The 17,888-nt window shown below is 36.1% G+C and overlaps 1 protein-coding gene across 1 annotated transcript in view; it reads right to left on the bottom strand.

Annotated features, from left to right (window-relative positions):
* Positions 1–17,888, bottom strand: part of KCNN2 (potassium calcium-activated channel subfamily N member 2) — a 71,690-nt gene that overhangs the window by 49,641 nt on the left and 4,161 nt on the right. The window contains exon 3 of the mRNA XM_071424338.1: positions 843–1,261. Coding sequence (XP_071280439.1) covers positions 843–1,261 — 419 coding nt within the window. The remainder of the gene's footprint in view (positions 1–842; positions 1,262–17,888) is intronic.

Below are 17,888 nucleotides of genomic sequence, written 5' to 3'. Positions count from 1 at the left end.
AATATGTTGATGATTTTTCAGCTTAAGGAGGAGAAATCAATTCCAAGGTCTAAGAACCTTCCAAGGCTTTAAATCTTTTATAAAGAATCATTCTAATTGTCTTCTTAGAGTTAACCTATCTCATATTCCTAAGCAATCCTATCCAATCAGAAGCCCTTTTTTTTTCTTAAAGCCATATTTGAAAAATTCAATTTCAAGTTGTCAGCACTAGCCATTTATTCGGCACCTACATTGAAGTCTGTGGTAAAGGGAGGTTGGAAAACTAGCTGAAATTGAAAATCACACTCTCAAATGCACTTTCTGATTTTCATTGGAAGAAGGAGTTATATTACTGTGAGTGTTCTGCCTGTTCCCCTTTACTGATCTTGCCAAGTACTCAACTGCATTTTGCACTCTCTTTCTTTTTTCAGCACAACACTCAAATTACATATCCCCCCAAGCATTTTCCCTGGCTATTTTTTCTGTATTATCCTCACTACATTTATCTCACAAAGAAAATAAATGAAAATTGGTATAAATGCAGAATATTAACAACTACTCTTAAAGGCATTTTGTGGTATCTGTCCAGTGCGTTAAATATGTCAACACACTGAAATGAAATTGTAGTGCTACAAGTAAACAGCGGGGCACAGATCTCTTTGCAGAAGTCCATCAGATTAAGAGGCAAATCACTCCTGACAATGTCTGTCACAGAATTCAACGCTACCAACACTTAAATTATCAAGGACTAGGGACCTGCATTCTAACAATGTTCAAGCCCCCTGAATTCAAAATTTAAGAGACAAAGCAGGAGTAAAAAATAGAAAAACAAACAGAAAGAACTGAAAAAAAATCAACCTTACCTTTCACAAGCTCGGACAGTCCATGCAGCAATTATCCATAATGAGATACTAAAAACCAACAGTACAGTTCCTGGACATATTGTCATTAGAGTCTTCATAACAAAACGGGTATTGAAGTTTATCTTATTTAATGCTCCAATGCTTCTAGATGAGGCATCAGTGAAAAGTTTGCTATGCAAAAGCATAACTCTGGCAATAAGATAAAGTCTTAAGAACATTGGTATAGATAAAATAATATCCACATCAGCTGTTGTTGTGGATGGAGCGTAAGAAAAGGCGAGCCGGGCTGTCCATGTGAATGTGTAATTCCCAGGTATGGGATGTATAGCACACACCAGTATTTCCAAGCAGATAAAGAAAATACGCTCATAAGTCATGGCTATTCTCCAGTCATCTGCTCCATTGTCCACCATGAACAACTGAAATTATAAAATATAAGGTTAACTTTAGTACATTGTTCAAAAAACTGTTATAATTCCATTTTAAATTATCACAGTTTTCTAGGCTGCCAAAGACCACTAAAAAATTTTTTTAAAAATGCCATCTTAGAAAATGACATTATTTATATCACTATGAAAGGAAATGCAACTCTGGTTAAGACAAAAAGAATTTCTAATACACTATTTTTAAAACTGCACATGAAATTGAATTTTCATTCATTCATTATTAATTCAGAATTCCTCATATATTTTAAATTTTAATATTTTATTTTAAAAAAAGTCTGGACCCCTTGTCCATTCAAAATCAGTTGTTTACTCTAAATTCATAAAATTGAGAAGCATTTAGCTGTTTTTGAATAGATAACTAAATTACAAAGTAAAAATATTTCTTAAGATTCCTGTTAAGCTTCAGCCAAGGTGATACTATAGCTTCTGTAGAAGTACTCAAGCTTTCTTCAAGGCACCAATAATAATCAATAATAATAATAATAAATATAAAATATAAAACTACATGAGAAAGTGCACAACGACTCAAGAAGATATCTCATGGTGAAAATATGAAAAATAATAGCCAGCAAATATCAGAGTGGCCCAAGGATATCCAGTAGCTGAAAATTAAATGCACATGTTGGCTGTTGCACAATCAAGGCTTTCAACTTGGCACTCAGGAACAAAGGTACTAAAACATTTCACACTGTTTAGCAAATTATGTGCCTGATGATTTAAGAAATAAATAGCCAATCAAGCAGTACTTGCCACTAGGTGAGAGTAGAGATTTGTAAGACCTTGCAAACAGACTTCTTTTAGAGAGGAACATAACCCACATGTACCAAGAAGATACAATTTCAGAGAGAAGACCTTCCCATCATTTCAACTGTACTTTGAATCCTATCAAGGCTGTTCAGTAAACAGATAAGAGGGGAAAAATACTTTTGCAGAATTTTTAAAATTAGATTATTCAAAAATAAGAAGGGGGGGGAGAAGACAAAGTACATTATGTGTTCCCTAATGTAAGAAAGGTATTTTTGGCAGCCTAAACTCTATATACACACACTGAAAACCCATTCATCTGCACTGCTCTTTGCCCCCTTCCTTCTTTCAAAAGTTTAAAAATACAAGCTTGATTTCACTGTATATGTTTTTTAGTGATCAAAAAGCCACTCTACATCCTCCTCACAATACCTTCAGTTTATGTTTCATAAAAGTGCTCTACTGAAACTGTTTAGAAAAGTGATAGTCACAAATTAGTTTCATAGTAGCTGATCTGATACTAAAAGAAATAAAGAAGTAAACCACACTAAGGAACACAATAAACCAAAATAGTTTTCTGTCTTTATGGATGTGGTTTTTATCCCTTATTTTCTTTCTCTCTATCCTATTACACTGGGTGTTGATGACAAGGTTTTGGCTCTGGGGATAACTGCAGGGCTGATGTCAGCAAGAAGTGGTCAGGGTTGCTCTTCAATATACTCACTGCAGGGCACAGCTGAATTCACCAGTAAAGCAGGTGGTGTTTCTGTGAAAGCTTAGTTAAGAAAGGGCAAAACATGGCCCAGGCAGTGAGGAGTAAAAGTAAAAATGTGAGAAAGAACACTAGAAATTCTAAAGTCAGAAAAGAAGAAGAGGGAGTAGGTGCTCCAGGCACCAGGAACAGAGAGGAACCCATGGAAAAAAAAGACCATGATAAAAGAGGCAATTTCCTGAAGCCCACTTGGAGAAGGCGACTCCAGGGCAAGCTGGATATTTGTTGAAGAAACGCTCACTTGCAGAGAGCTCATACTGCAGCAGATTCTCCTTAGAAGAACTAATGCTCACATAAGGCCCATGCTGGAGCAGATTTATCCTGAAGGGCTGCAGACCATGGAGACCCACACATCTGCACAAAAAAAGTGTGACAAAAAATGTGTGGCAGAGAGGAACTGTCATGGACACACTGTCCTTCCTCATGCCATCTGTACCACTCATGGAGGAGAAGATACCGGAGTTGGGAATGAAGATGTTGAACCTGAGGAAAGGGGGGTGGGACAGCATATTTTTTGCCATCCTAGTCTGCTTTTAAATATCAATAAAATTAATTAATTTCCCCCCAGTTTTGCCTCTTTTGCCAGTGCCAGTAACTGGCAAGGGATCTCCCCATCTTCATTTGAACTTGCAACCTTTTTCATCTTATTATCTCTTCTTGTGCTGTTGAAGAGGGAGAGCAAAAGCATAGCTGGGTGCAGGTCTCACAGCTGGCCAAGGTGAATTCACCACATTTACAGACAGTTCTTATCTGCTCTGCAATACTATTGAAGAGAAAGTCATACACTGTTGAATTAAGCTAAAAAAACATTCCGTGAATTCAATGTATGCACCATGAGCACATACCATTTCTTTTACCTGTGGTCACTCTGCAAGCTACAGATACTAGATTTGTGAATTGATACTGGAAGGCCAATTTATGTCTGTCTGTACGTCTGTCTTACCACAACAATGCAGGTTTGCACTTAGCAAATGCACTATTTGGTATGAAGGGACAAACTTTCCAAGTACTGTACAGCTCCAGTGCATTTGATTCTTGTGATTAGCCTGCAAATGCAGTGAGATCTTAGAAGTGTTACATCAGTCATGAAGAAATCTAGATATTTAGAAAACTCAGAATAAAGATTAATAGTAACCAGTGTGACTGAAATAAAAAATATGATAATATCAGATTTCTCGAATGCTGTGTGGGTTTACAAAAAAAAGAATAAATTTACAATGGATTTAAATATTTCAATTGTAAGATACATATCAAATACATGTCAAAGTTTCAAAATCTGCTGAAAAAAGCAATGGTCTTTTCTCCTCCATTTTTATGTATGCTTTTCATAGATTTCAAAAAGAATTCTATATGCAGAAAGGCAATTCATGAAAAATTATACCTTCAGTACTGATTCAATTTAAAAGGTGAGAACAGAAAAACGTTGAGCCAAACACAGGCATTAAAATCTGATTTGGCCATTTTAGAGGAGGTAATGTTATTTTATGACTGAATTTTTTAAAAACATTGAGACATCATTATGGAATACATACTTGATAACATTGTCACCTGTCAGCAGAAGAAATCCTAAAGTGAAACATAAAGAAAAATTTCTCTGCAGATCTCAGTGGAATGGTTATGCTTATGGACACAGAAGATCCTTATCAACCTCCTGTGACCTTAGCTGTGAGAATTTATTCCATGAAAATTAATATATATGTTTTAAAGTTATAATACCTTTACCTGTCATATAATGAGATTTAGAAGGTAAAAACAGGAAAGGCAGAAAACACCGCTAGTCACAAAGACACAGATACAGTAAAACATTTCTATTTCATAACAATATTGACAGTTCAAAATTGCATTTATGAGGATGACATTGTTACAGTTCTTTGCCTTGGTTCAAACTATGATGGATATCAAACACTGTAGAACATGAAAAGGCCTCAACCACATGCTGTGAATAACAATTAAGGTCAGACATAATAAAATGACACAGAAACTAGTACAGGATTCCATGTACATTTTATATGCTTGCAATATTGAAATCTATTTAATGCAAGCTTCACTTCTAATTTGAAAGATACAGAGGTATTTGTCCATGCCTCTGTGCTTGGCTATGTATACTTCCACTCCAGAAAGTGAGGAACATAAATGAAGGGAGAAGAGAAAGGACAGCTGAACAGCACAATTCAAAGGGTATGTACGCACACTCTTGGCTGATTTCAGACAATCTGGCTGTAATAATCATGCATTGATTTCAAGATACTACTCCTCATCTGAATGGAGAATGATGCTAGCAATAAAAAGAGAATTTAATAAAAGAGTGATCAAACCTTTCTGTAGATTTGAGTCCTGCACTTCACAGAGAAGGACAAACTTCAGTCAAGGTCACATATGTTATGCCTATTCATAGTTTTAAAATTTTTTGTAATTATTCAGAGTTAAAATCTAATGCAAGTACTTCATCAGTGTTCTGCAAAGTTCTCCAAATATAGAACTCTCATATACTTTTACTATGTCTCCACTTCACGTCAACAATTCTGAAGGTATTTTCACCTGGAATTATGTGATGTATTTCTAGCATCTTCTATGTGAATGTAAGACACAGAATTAATGTTCCACTTTAAAAACATAAAAATTACAGATATTTAGGTATGTGTATATTTACATAACACTTGTGAGTTATACAGTTACATTCATATAACACCAGACTGAAAAAAACAGAAAGGCATTCTAAACAGACAGATTGCACACAATGACAAATTGGATCAGAGACTCCCTAAAGGAGAGAAACAAAAGGAGAGAAGTTAATTTTCTAAATGTTGCTGAATGCAAAGAAAAAGGAAACTAGTCATGTTTTAAAAATGCCTTTGCAGGCAAAAGAAGAAACCTGAGAACTACATCACTACCCTGCTGTAATACTGTGGGGATACAATAATGCAGGAGTAATAGGGAAGTAATAATCAGTGATAAGGCAGCATCAGCTGTAGTGCTGGAAGCATTCCTTGGAGAAAGGAAATCAACTTTGCTTACAGGTAAATTGTTGCAATTGTTTAATTTAAGAACCCAAATTAAAAATGGTTAAATACTGGAGTCACTTAAATCTTACAAAAGAACTGATAAGACTATGATTAAGAGTAGCAAAATATAGCCTCTGGGATTGATGACTTACAGAATTTTTGATCCAGTATTTTTCTATAGTGTGTATTACACGAAGTATCATTCACACAATCAAAAAAATAAAAACATTATGGTAGACAAAGAAGATACTCTTTGTCTCACAAGTCCAAAAGCCAAGTTAGTGTCCCAGAGCAACTCATTAAGTAAAAATTATTTAAAGCCATTTTCAAGTCATGACAGGAGATTGCCATCTTAAGCCTTTAGCAAAGTCGCCTCTAACTAGGAGATGGAAATTACTTTCTTACATCATCAGAAGGCATGTAATCAAATGGTTTGTAAGTCACCCAAATGCCTGTTGACCTTGAAGAGCCTTTCAGGAGTTTCTGGAAGCTGCTGTACTCCTTATCTTAAGTACAATGCCCTAGATGAAACATCTTAGTGGGTTTAATACATATATAAAGTCATGAGGCATCAAACTCCTGCACATACAAAGCATAGAAGGCAAATAATAAATTTTTTCACAAATGACATGGGGGACTGCCTATCTTGTATTTGCCAGAATGTTTTCCATATCCAGAATAAAAAACAAACTTTCTAGGAGGTCACTAGAAACTAATCCACAAGGTCTAGTTATCTACAAAATGAAACATGCTTAGTTCATTTAAATGAGGAAGCCAGACTGCTCTTTACTTATATATGTACACATGCATGAACACACATATTGCCCTCCCAACTATAAACATCCCAGTTTAAACAGAAGATCTTAAAAGTCTGGTACTTAGTTTCAGCCCAAAAATTATTATTTGTGTAGTACATTTAAATTTGACATCTCTGTGCAAAATTTTTACAATGATTAATATTTTGCTATAAAGAAAGCATGTATGTAAAGCAAACTTCATTAATGATTCGTTAATGATTCCTGATGGCTAAACATGCCCCCCTCTTAAATACCGCATTTAAATGTTATCATCTTGAGAAGAGATGGGGAAAAGAGGCTCAGAGAATTTATAGTCTTTGTGAATTATATTTTCAGAAATGCAGTACCAAAAATTTCACACTAAAATACATCTGAACAGTACATCTTGGTTACTCTGACAGGTCACTAATAACCACAATCATTCAAAAAAAACCAGGTGTGTGTTAAACAATGCTCTTAACCAGGTTTGTCTGTGTCTTTTTTTAATATCTATCCCTCAGATCATTATTAAAAAAAAGGGAGAGATTTTAGAAAGAAAAGAATTTAGAACCAATGAATAACACAGGGTTAAACTCTGCATAAGCACACAAAGTTAAATTCCACCTACCCATATTTCCCTTCTGGTTTAATCCACATGCTAACAGTATTCTTTTTAGCTTTTTCTCTCTAAAGATATTCAGAAGCATTCCTCAATATTCTTAAATGATACTGTGCAGATTTTCAGCTGTACTCTTCATCCCAAACTATGAAATAGCTTAACACCCCCTCCTCCCCCCAACAGCCTACAATGCCAAAAGACCATTATAGCACAAGCAATTGCTGGGACGTACATAATTTCTTTCTATATAGGTCTCTCCATATACATATATGTGCTCTAGGCACTCAAAGAAGGTGAGACACTCCTGATAATGTCCTTATTTTCTATGCAGAATTAAGAATCTAAATCCAAGGACTACAAAAAGAAATAGAAAAGACATTCCAAGATATCAGGATTCTTTCCCAATGATACAGAGAGCCCCCTAAGAAAAGCATAATTATGGACTGAGCTAAGAAATCATCAAAAGCTCATAAATATATTAAAAAATCAAAGTAATTAGATAATGAGCTTACTATTAATAATAGATTGTAAACAAAATTAAAACAAAACCAGGGGTTTTTTACTTTCATTATTAAACAGATATTTTACATGACAATTTCCTAGTGTAATTCTGTTTGGAGTCTTGCTTGAACAATCACAGCTGAGCCTCCTCAGATCTGTAATCAACAGAGAGATATTTAGTTACATGAATTTTTACAAACTTTGAACAAATCAGAGCTCCATAAATAAAAGTCCACCACTCAGGGTGAGTATATTCATTTGAGATATTCAGCAAAATAAGCACTATGTGACTCAATTTAATTGACTGAAACAGGAGTTTCTACTTGTCAATGTCTATGAAAAGTATTCCTTCACTTTAACAATATTAATTTAACAGCTATTTCATTATGCCAGCATTTCAGATCCTACCCCCTGTGCTATATAAAACAACGAAAATAAGTCCCTAAATTACCACATGAAGAAGACTTCCATCCAGCATCAGAAATTTCCAAAAACTGTTGTGCCTGACTTTGAGAATCAATAATGTCCTCCAGGCAGATACAGAAGCAGCATGGTTTATCAAAGCTCTGAACATCACTGAAGTGCAAGAACAATAAGACAGAAAGGAAAAAACTGGGAGAGTGGCTGATACACCTGAAGGCTGTGCTGCCATTCAGTGAGACCTTGATAGGCTGGAGAGTTGGCCAGGGAAACTTCATGAGGCAAGTGTGGAGTGTGTTGCACCTGGGGAGGAATAACCCCAAGTACCAGCACAGGCTGGGGGCTGACCTACTGGGGAGCAGCTCTGTGGAGAAGCACCTGGGAATCTTCGTGGATGACAAGCTGGCCATGAGCTCGCAATGCCCTTGTGGACAGGAGGGCCTATGGTGTCCTGGGGTGCATTGGGAAGAGTGTGACCAGCAGGGTAGGGAGGTTATAAATGGTTATCCTCCTCTACTGGGTCCTAGGGAGACCACACCTGAATGTTGTGTACAGTTCCAGGCTCCTCAGTACAACAGAGACAAGCAGCTGCTGGAGAAGGTCCAGAGGAGGCCCAAAGAGCTGAAGGGTCTGGAGCGTCTTAAAGGCCTGAGCAAGGTTATTTGGATGTAGCCAGCCCTTAAGAAACCTACCAGTAGCCTAAGCTAGCCAGACCACACCTTGTTCTGAGTTCAGCTTCCATCAGCTGCCAACCTGCACTGCCCTGTGCTTTTGCTGGCCCACTCTAGCACACTCTGTCCCTACTAAAAGAGTGCACAAAAATTGTGCCAGTTTTGTTACATCTAAAAAGGAAATTTGCAAAGTAAATGGATTGCTTAGGTCTACTTTCACAAATTAAAAAAAAAAATCACACTGAACAAACAACAAATGCTAATGAAATAATCTCTAATAACAATAACAAAAAAAAACTCTTCAAAAATTTCTTCTGGTGTGTTAGGTCTGCTTCAACTACTACAGTGAACTTGGTAGTACAAGGATGGAAACATTGATATCAAAGTAAGGGATTGTATTAGCTTTGCACTGGAGCAACAGTTAAAAAACTTTGTACATGAAGAACACAGCACATCTTTGTACAAAGTAACTGTGCTATTTTGCAGAACTAACTTTAAAAATATATAACAAGAAACATAGTAGTTTGTGATATGTTTTTCTCCATTTCGAGTACCTGAGAAATAAAGTAATTCTAATTCTACATTCTTCTTGCAGATGCAAAAGTCACTGGAAGAAATCTACATTTCAATATATTTATGTTATTAATTTTAAATAATTATTTTACAATTCTTCATTTAGGATTTGTTTTTCTTCATTCAGAACTAAAATAGTTTGTTCTATGGATCACTGCATGAAGAAATCATCATCTCCCAAAATGACTGCCATCTGCCACTGTGAGAGAAGCCTCACTCTCTTCAGGGATGATCAGCTTCATTACTACTAGGAAAACTGGAATCAATTTTAAAAAAGGACGTATTTTCTGAAGAAACCAGCAATATTTTTGCAGGGGAGACAGGAGTTAAAGGAAGAAACACTGAATCTGAGGCTAAATAAGATGAGCTAACTCATTCATTCTGCCAAAGGAGCACAACACTGACTCTAAAATAGGAAATTGTTTTTAGGAAATGATGAGTACCAACACATCATATACACAAGAATCTGTCTTCTCAGTTCCTCCTCTAGTGTTTACTTATACCATAAATACTTCATGTATGTGAGAAAGTTTGAATGTCGAGGTCATTTTATACTAATTATATTTTTATTTACATGACAGTGGGCGAGTACACATCAGCACCACAGGAATCATGAGGTCTCTGTGTTTTTACTATCTTGGAAATACAGTTTAACCCAGAATTTCATTCAAGCGTATGTTAAAAACAACTACAAATATAGAAATATAAAATCTAAATATTGTCCTAAAGCATGATCACTAAAATAAGGAAAAGTATGTTGTGCAGAAGGAAAAGCAGAATGGAGTTAAAAGTACTTGTGTATTTAAAAATCCTAATAAGCATAATTATGCTCTAACTCTGAGTGTTTAGGAGGCATTTGGTCTTATTCAAATGTCTCTGTAATACATCCTGACAAATAAAATTTTGAGAGGGCAGCAATAAAGAAGGTATGTACTTAATATCTTTTCCTCTAGAAAGCCTAAAGTGAGCTTCTGGCTAAACTGTATAGCAGATGAAGTATTCAAACTGCTTCCAAGATCAACCTAAAATATCTTTAAGTAGGGCAGTTTTCAACACTAGATTAAATAAACATAGGCTCAAGTTTCTTTACAGGCATTTATTTGCATTTCTTAATAGGTAAAATACCATTTTACTTGGTCACTATTAATTATCAGTGCACCTGCTTCCTCAGGGAAAAGAATTGTCTCAGCCTATGTCTTAGCACACAAAGTTCTTTTTGCTGCCCAAAAATTATTTGAATGTTACAGCTTCATCAAATCTGGTTTACAGCAGCTCTCAGGTAAATGATGCTCTGTTCTCAAAGAAACTTACTTCTTTTATATCTCTGAAGACCAAAACCATCAAACACGCTTGCACTGATTGCAGCCAACCCCCTTGTCATCCACAATTTAAAAATAAAATTGCTGTTCAAAATGTTTCAGAAAGCTTTATTTTCACAACCCTTATGCTCAATGGGACACACTAGAGCAGCAAAAATTCTGATGTCCAGCAGTTGACATAGGATGTTCCCAGCCACAACATACATACAAAAGCCACCAGTGAAATGCAAGGACTATTAATTTTGGATTTGCTGACACAAGCTGTATACAAAAAAAACCCCTGTCCCCTCTTTTCCTTTCCAGTGCCAAATGGTGGGGGAGAAGAATGGCCTGCCAGCTGACAGCCACACTGTTAAATTTCTCATCTGACTCCATTGCATCCTATTCTATTGCTGGGAGGTAGACAAATGTCTAGTCATGTACAGCTCCCCATAAAGAGAACCATTTTCTTTTCTGAAAACCGAATATGAAAACCAGACTGGCCATGGGTAGTCTTATATCAATACCTTTTCAAAACATTGTGCCATTAAACTGTCTTAAAACTACACTGAAACTGATCTGGCAATTCATCAGGTCTAGCACTCGTCTATCATACATGAAGTTTAAATTATTCTAAACTATCATACTGCAAAAATTACAACAGAGTGCAAATTACTGGCTTTTACTATAAAGCTTAATCCTGAATATATAAAGCTTAATCCTGGGCAAAAGAATGGAGTGGTCCTAGTGTGAACCCACTTTACCTATGACACCGTTCAGAAAAGGATTATATTCCATAGCAGCTGCCATAAGTACCTTTTCAGTTATACTTGGATTTGAATGGACAAGAATTTCTGCTCTAGCAGTCCACTTCTTATGTAGTGCCCAGGAAAAAAATCATGGGTAGTAAACTATGAAGAAATTTACAGAAAAAGAACCCACTACAATCTCGCTATAGTAGCTGCATGGTTAAAACTGAATTTTATTGCTACTGCAGAGAAATGGCTAAGGCAAAGTCAGTTAAGAGAACTTTAGCATATTCATAAATCAGTGTGTGTTCAAGAGTTTTCAAATCCCCCTGAAAAAATATTTTAATGGTAAATAGGTGTTGAGGATCAAATCATTAACATATAATAAGGCTGCTCTCAACTGAAATGCTTTAAAGCATTTAGATACTTCAAAATATCTAAATTTAGATACTCCAAAATACAGATGCACTTCTGAAGTCAATTGTTCATGACTGGTGTAAAAGCAATAACTAATACTTGTATCAGAAACACAGTGAAAATAATTTTGGTGAAAATGTCATTAAACTTAGATGCTATCAGTGAATGCTCAGGATTATTTCTAATTATTTCTAATATTTTTTTTAATATGTCTAGGTAGAAGGTAATTTATTTTGTGCTGTCAAGCCACACCTGGACATTAAGTCTTTCTCCAGGTTCCCAGACTGAATTCAAATTTCTTATGCATGTGGAGTTTATTTTGTATTTATTTATTTATATTGTGGATACGATGGTGCAGCCTGAATCAAAGTTACTGCGCCATTTTTGTTTTTAATTAAAGACGTGCCTTATTCTCTGGCTGCAAGAGACCATATTCTTAAAAGCTATTGACAGCTATTAACAACTGTCACAAAACAAGAAATACCATTCACCAACTAGAACAAATCTTTGTTTTGCTAAGTGACTGAAAATGAAGCATTGCTTCGTAATGCATTACTCTACTGAAAGACACTACCATAAGAGGTCAGTTATACGGCAGGTGAAAATGACTGTGTAGATCTGTAGTAATGCTACAGAACTTGCAGAGCTATGAGAGATGGAATAAAACTTTTAATAGGAATAAAATGCTTCATAAAGAATAGTATCTCATTAGAACATATTGTGGAACACTGCATTCATTTTATATTGCAGGTTTTGGGACATCTGCTAAAGTAGGCATATAATTCTTGAAAATAGATGGATGGCAATTACAATGTCTTATTTACATGACAAATGACTGATCTGATCATAAGAGTACAAGATAGACAAGCCTAAGCTTCAAGTTTAGCAATGAAGCCATCCCCAGATTTTAACCACAGCACTTGAACTCTTAATCTCTGCACTCCCTTTCATGAAAACATCTTTTATGTGACAAAAAAAAAAAAAAAAAAAAAGTGAGGAATTGTCCAGATAATTGCCTTTTACAATGAAATACTTTAACCATATAAATACTTGCTGGAAAAGTTTTTCCTTCTTTTCAGACTATCTTACACCTTCTCATCAAACCACAGAACTGAGGTATAACTGTTTATGGAAGACACACAGTAGCATAATTTTTTGCAGAATATAGATAAAGGTCACAAAGCTCTTTATACAAAGGTGAAAATAAAATCTGTACTTACGAGCCCACATATATTTACTTCTCAATTATTTTTTATTTCAAATATACTCTTTCACAAGCAGGGGTTTTGAAGATGACCTATATTTAAGAAAATACACTATATAGCCTCTTAAAACATACAGCCATTGCTCTTCAGAACCCAATGCTCTCAATCCTTCATGGAATATATAATACTCATGCCCTTCTATAAAATGTCAATATAAAACTATGCTTATTAACAATTGTTTTCACATAGATGAAGGGCACAATTACAGGGACTGTTCAAGAGGGAAGAAGTGAATGAATCAGTTAGTTACAAATGTGTGATACTCTGCAACTATGAAAATATTTAGGCATGACATTAAATGAGCAATTTTGTTTGCAAAAGTCTGGGTTCAGACACACCAGTTTAAAATATAAGATGTTCATATTTGACTACTGCCTTTACAAAATGTTTATTTCTAAGCTGTAAAGAGTGTCCTCATGACAGTTTCTTCTGATCATCTGAGAGACACAGGAAGGAATCTCTTAATATGGCTTTCATTAAAACAGTGGGACAAAGTCAATTTACACAACTGAATCAAGAACACATCATAATATTTCTCTAAGAAGAATAATCACACTAAGGGAACTATATCTGCGAATATCTAAATTAACTGGATCTTTAGAGCATTTCAATTTAAAGCACTCATTATGTGTTAAGGATTTGATCTGTATTTCTCATATAACTTTTACTGAACATAAGTTTTCCCATTCATATTTTTCAATGTAATGTTATTAAATTTAAAAAAAGGCATGAGAAAAATTCAATTCTATTTGTGTGTGTTATCATGATATGCAACTTTTCTCTTTTCCATAGGAAAAAGCTGTGAAAACTCCCTCACAAAATTCCTGAACACTTTATAAATTTTTTAATTAAATTTTTACAGTGATCAATATTTCCAGCTTACCTGAATGCTAGTTACAAGATCAGTTACAGCCTCTTCTCTAAGTGGTAATTTACATCTTAAAAGGAGCTTTATAGGCTCAGAGCAATATTCTGTCCTCTCCTAAGGGAAGGTGACAACTTTCATCATCAATGGTGAAAACAGCTGATTGAAAGAGAACCTTTTAATTCTCCAGAGTCCTAAACAGCAGCCATTCCTGTTCTGATCTTCACTCAAAACAGATGTCAACTACATCTCAAATCAAACTCAAAGCCCAAGATACAACATTTAATAGATCACTCACAAACCAGAACCAAAACCAAAAAGGCATTTATGTATACTCGTCAGTTCTGGCACACTTTCACTTAAAGTCAGGCAAAAAAGAGCTGTAGTCAAGTACCCAATAGAATTTCCTAATCTGAAGGTCCCACAGCTGAAAGATTGGACATGTTTCACATTAAGATGGGCATGCAGAATGCCTCTAACACTGCAGACAAGAGCATCTGTTCATTTCAGCTAAGCTACACAATTTATACAAATCCAGAATCTAATTCCTGGTTACAAAAGTTCTCAATGCTCTCTCTCCTCCAACAGTGACAATGACATACCTTCTCACACCTCATAATGCTGTTGAAAAACTTCTAACAGCTTCACTAAAAAATGGTTGGAACAACACCAGATATAAATAAATAACTCTAGGTATGGCTGGACCAACCACTCAGTGTACTGACCACCACGTACCACCTCCTTCTATGATTTAATGAAGCCTGTTGGAAATAGAGACATAATATATGTTTAACCTTATTGCTCCTTCCAAGGCTGATCACCATTAAAGGATTTTTAAGCCTGCCTTCCATGCCATATGCATTCCACTGCTGCTTCTCCGAGACAACAGGCACATGCAGCATTTCCTACATCAACAGGATCTGCACATAAAGCTATAAAAAATGTACTGAACAGAATTGAAACTTAGTGTTTTCACAAAAATACTCTACAGTGTTAACTTGAAAGATATGCTGTTAATTTGTCAAATATGGTGACACTGATTCCTGTGTGATTCCTTGGATTCCTGTGTGATTTTCTGCTGTTCATTACAGAAGTGAAATGTGTATTACATTTAATTGGTAAAGGGGAATTTTTGAATCTGCACATGAAGTTACCGTATCCTTGATCAACTGCCACACAATGAGTTTGTTGTTGCTTGACTCAAAATCTATTAGAATAATTAGAAAAAAAAAATCACTAATTTCCAAGAGACCTCAGATCAGGCTAAGTAACACTCTAAGTTTATTTCTTGATTTGCAGCAGTTTTTCATTAGACTTGCTCTCTGTGCTCTTAGTCTAACTCATTCATTTCTTAAGCTGAAGATTTACAGTCTCTGTGAGCAATCCCTGATGCTTCAATATACCGAAGCAAAGACTAGTTGAACTTCACATGAAGTCAAAAGATTGCCAGCAAGACAATGAAATACACATGTACCACTCCAGTGAAGGTGAAACAATTACATGGATAGAAACAAATAAATAACAGATAACTAAAAATAAATAAGTTTGTCTGTAGAAGAAGCATTACTTCTTATGACAAGAAACTGTAAGGGATTTAACTGTTCACAAATGCATAGTTTTTACCGTAAAACTTTCCACTGATGCCAGCAAAATAATGAAACTCCCATAAACTGTGCTGATTATCATCATGCATGATAGGATGTATTTGCATAATGAACAGGTATTATGTTGTTATTTCCATTCTCTTCTGTTACCTGATACTGCCTGTTCCATTTTTTCAAGTTTTCAGGCACGGGGAAAAGAAGATTGTTGATTCTTCAGGAAGACATTTGGGGTCTCAGCTGTGGTAATTTTATAGAAAGGTAGTGACAACTGAAAATGTTTCACTCCAAATCTATCAGTAGCACATTATTATCCCACCACTTCAGAACCATTGGGATTGACGTTGCTTTCTCCCTGCAGCTCTGTGACACTCGGCTGTGCAAGCAATAACTTAAGGTTAACCTTGGAGTTTGCAAGCCTTTCCATGGGTGTTCTATCAAAGTATGAACTAGCAATACATTTCAAATGTGGTTAGAAACTTTAGCGGATAACACACACACATACACACAAGACTTCTATTAGCTTTAACAAATACCAACAACTTTCATGTTTTTGCATGAGTGACAGCATCTGTATCAGGGAAAAGAAAAAGAAGCCCAGATGCTGTCTGAGACAGCACAGGTTAGCAATACTCAGGTTACTATTATTCAGGACAGGCAGTATGTTTATTTACAGAAAGGGTACACTAAGCAGTCCAGCATTAAAGAAGTGTTCCAGTGGATATATTCTTCCACTGACCACCATCTCTCAAGAGATACTCAGCTGTGGTGGAATGCCTAACAAAAGACATTAAAGACCTCCAAATGGCAGTCTCACAGACTTTTGATTTAATCCTTTTGCTCTTCGTAATACAAGAAAGTGTCAGTACTGGTTCAGGGGTGCATATTTAAAAAGCATTTCTATCTCTAACCATACTAGAGATAGGCAGAAAGGTCCATTTTTAAATAAAATTAGAAAAACCACAGATTTACCTTGTAAACTGCCACTCAAAACTTTCTTAAATTCCATTTTATTTATGAATTGAATTCCACTAGAGAAATGTGGAATGGAACAGTAAGTTCTAAAGAATACAATTTTAATTACTTTACATACTGCCTCTGCTTTAATTATGTAAAATAGTATTAAGTAACAAACTGTTTATGCATGAAGTGGATAATTAATCAAAAAATATTATGATAATTGGGTAATGTTGTCTTTTTAGCTCTTCCCTCTTTCACCTCTTCAAACTCTCAACTGGAGTAACAGTCAGAGAAATACCTGTTCTAGGCTGGGATAATGATGAATTACATTTTTCCTGTTGATCTTTCAAACACAAAGCACTTGTTCTGAAGAACTGAATCAACAACCACACAGGCCTGGAGAGGGAGTGATGCATATTTCATTATCTCCCAAGTGTAATGTTTTTAACAGCATTATAGGCAAAACAAAAAATGGAGCAAAAAGTGAACACACATTTTGGGGTTATCACTAGCCTCAACTCCAACTCTGTTACTGTTGCTCATTAGGACTTTTTCTAGAAGGGGGAAGGATGTGAAGCAAACTTGCTCACAATTTTTATCCCCTTTTTGGGAAATGATAAATTAAGCTATGAATTAACTATTGAACCCAACTGTTTGCAACGGACTTTGGCTATATTCTTAACAGTAATTCACATTTATTAAAATTCATAACAGCTCATATTTTTACTCCTGGAGTCTGGCTAGTACAGTGCCATCCCTGAAAATGTATTTGTGGAAAATGTTTAAACAGTTCCAGTATTTCACAAAGATTACTCAGCATCCCTACAGTTAGCCTTGTCTAAACACTGCAGTTACCACCCTTCTAGAGACTTTGGTCTGCCAGATGCAGAGCGATGTGTAAGCTCTGGGGAAGGCCCGGGCACGGCCGCGCAGGTCCCGGTTCCGATGGCCGGGCGGGATGCGCCGCCCGAGCCGGGCGCTGCGCGCGGAGCTGTCTCCGGTGCTGAACCGGCGGCGGCCACACCGCCCCAGCCGCCCCCGGGGTGCTCAGCACCCCACCGCACACACAACGCGGTCTGACTGCGGGAAGGGACGGAAACTCAGTTGTCTTACGCTGCTGTATCACTTCTCGCCTTGGGAAGAATCTTGGCAAACCATTATTAACTTCCCTCCCAACTCCCTTAAAAAAAGAGGAGCAAGTCTGGGGCAGACAAACTTCAGAGACTGGTTTAACTGGCTGACTTTTCAAAACAAAATATACGAGCAATGTCACTTCAAGAGAAGACTAAAGCCACCTGCTGTGCTTCTAGGCACTGTCCCATGGACATCCTTGCAGCATGGCTGTTTGATCTTCCTACCAATAAATC

This window comes from Agelaius tricolor, unplaced genomic scaffold (genome assembly GCF_023055355.1).
Source record: "Agelaius tricolor isolate 1412-34295 unplaced genomic scaffold, bAgeTri1.0.p SCAF_4, whole genome shotgun sequence".
Classification (NCBI taxonomy): Eukaryota; Metazoa; Chordata; class Aves; order Passeriformes; family Icteridae; genus Agelaius; species Agelaius tricolor.
This window is presented reverse-complemented; position numbering and strand designations above follow the sequence as displayed.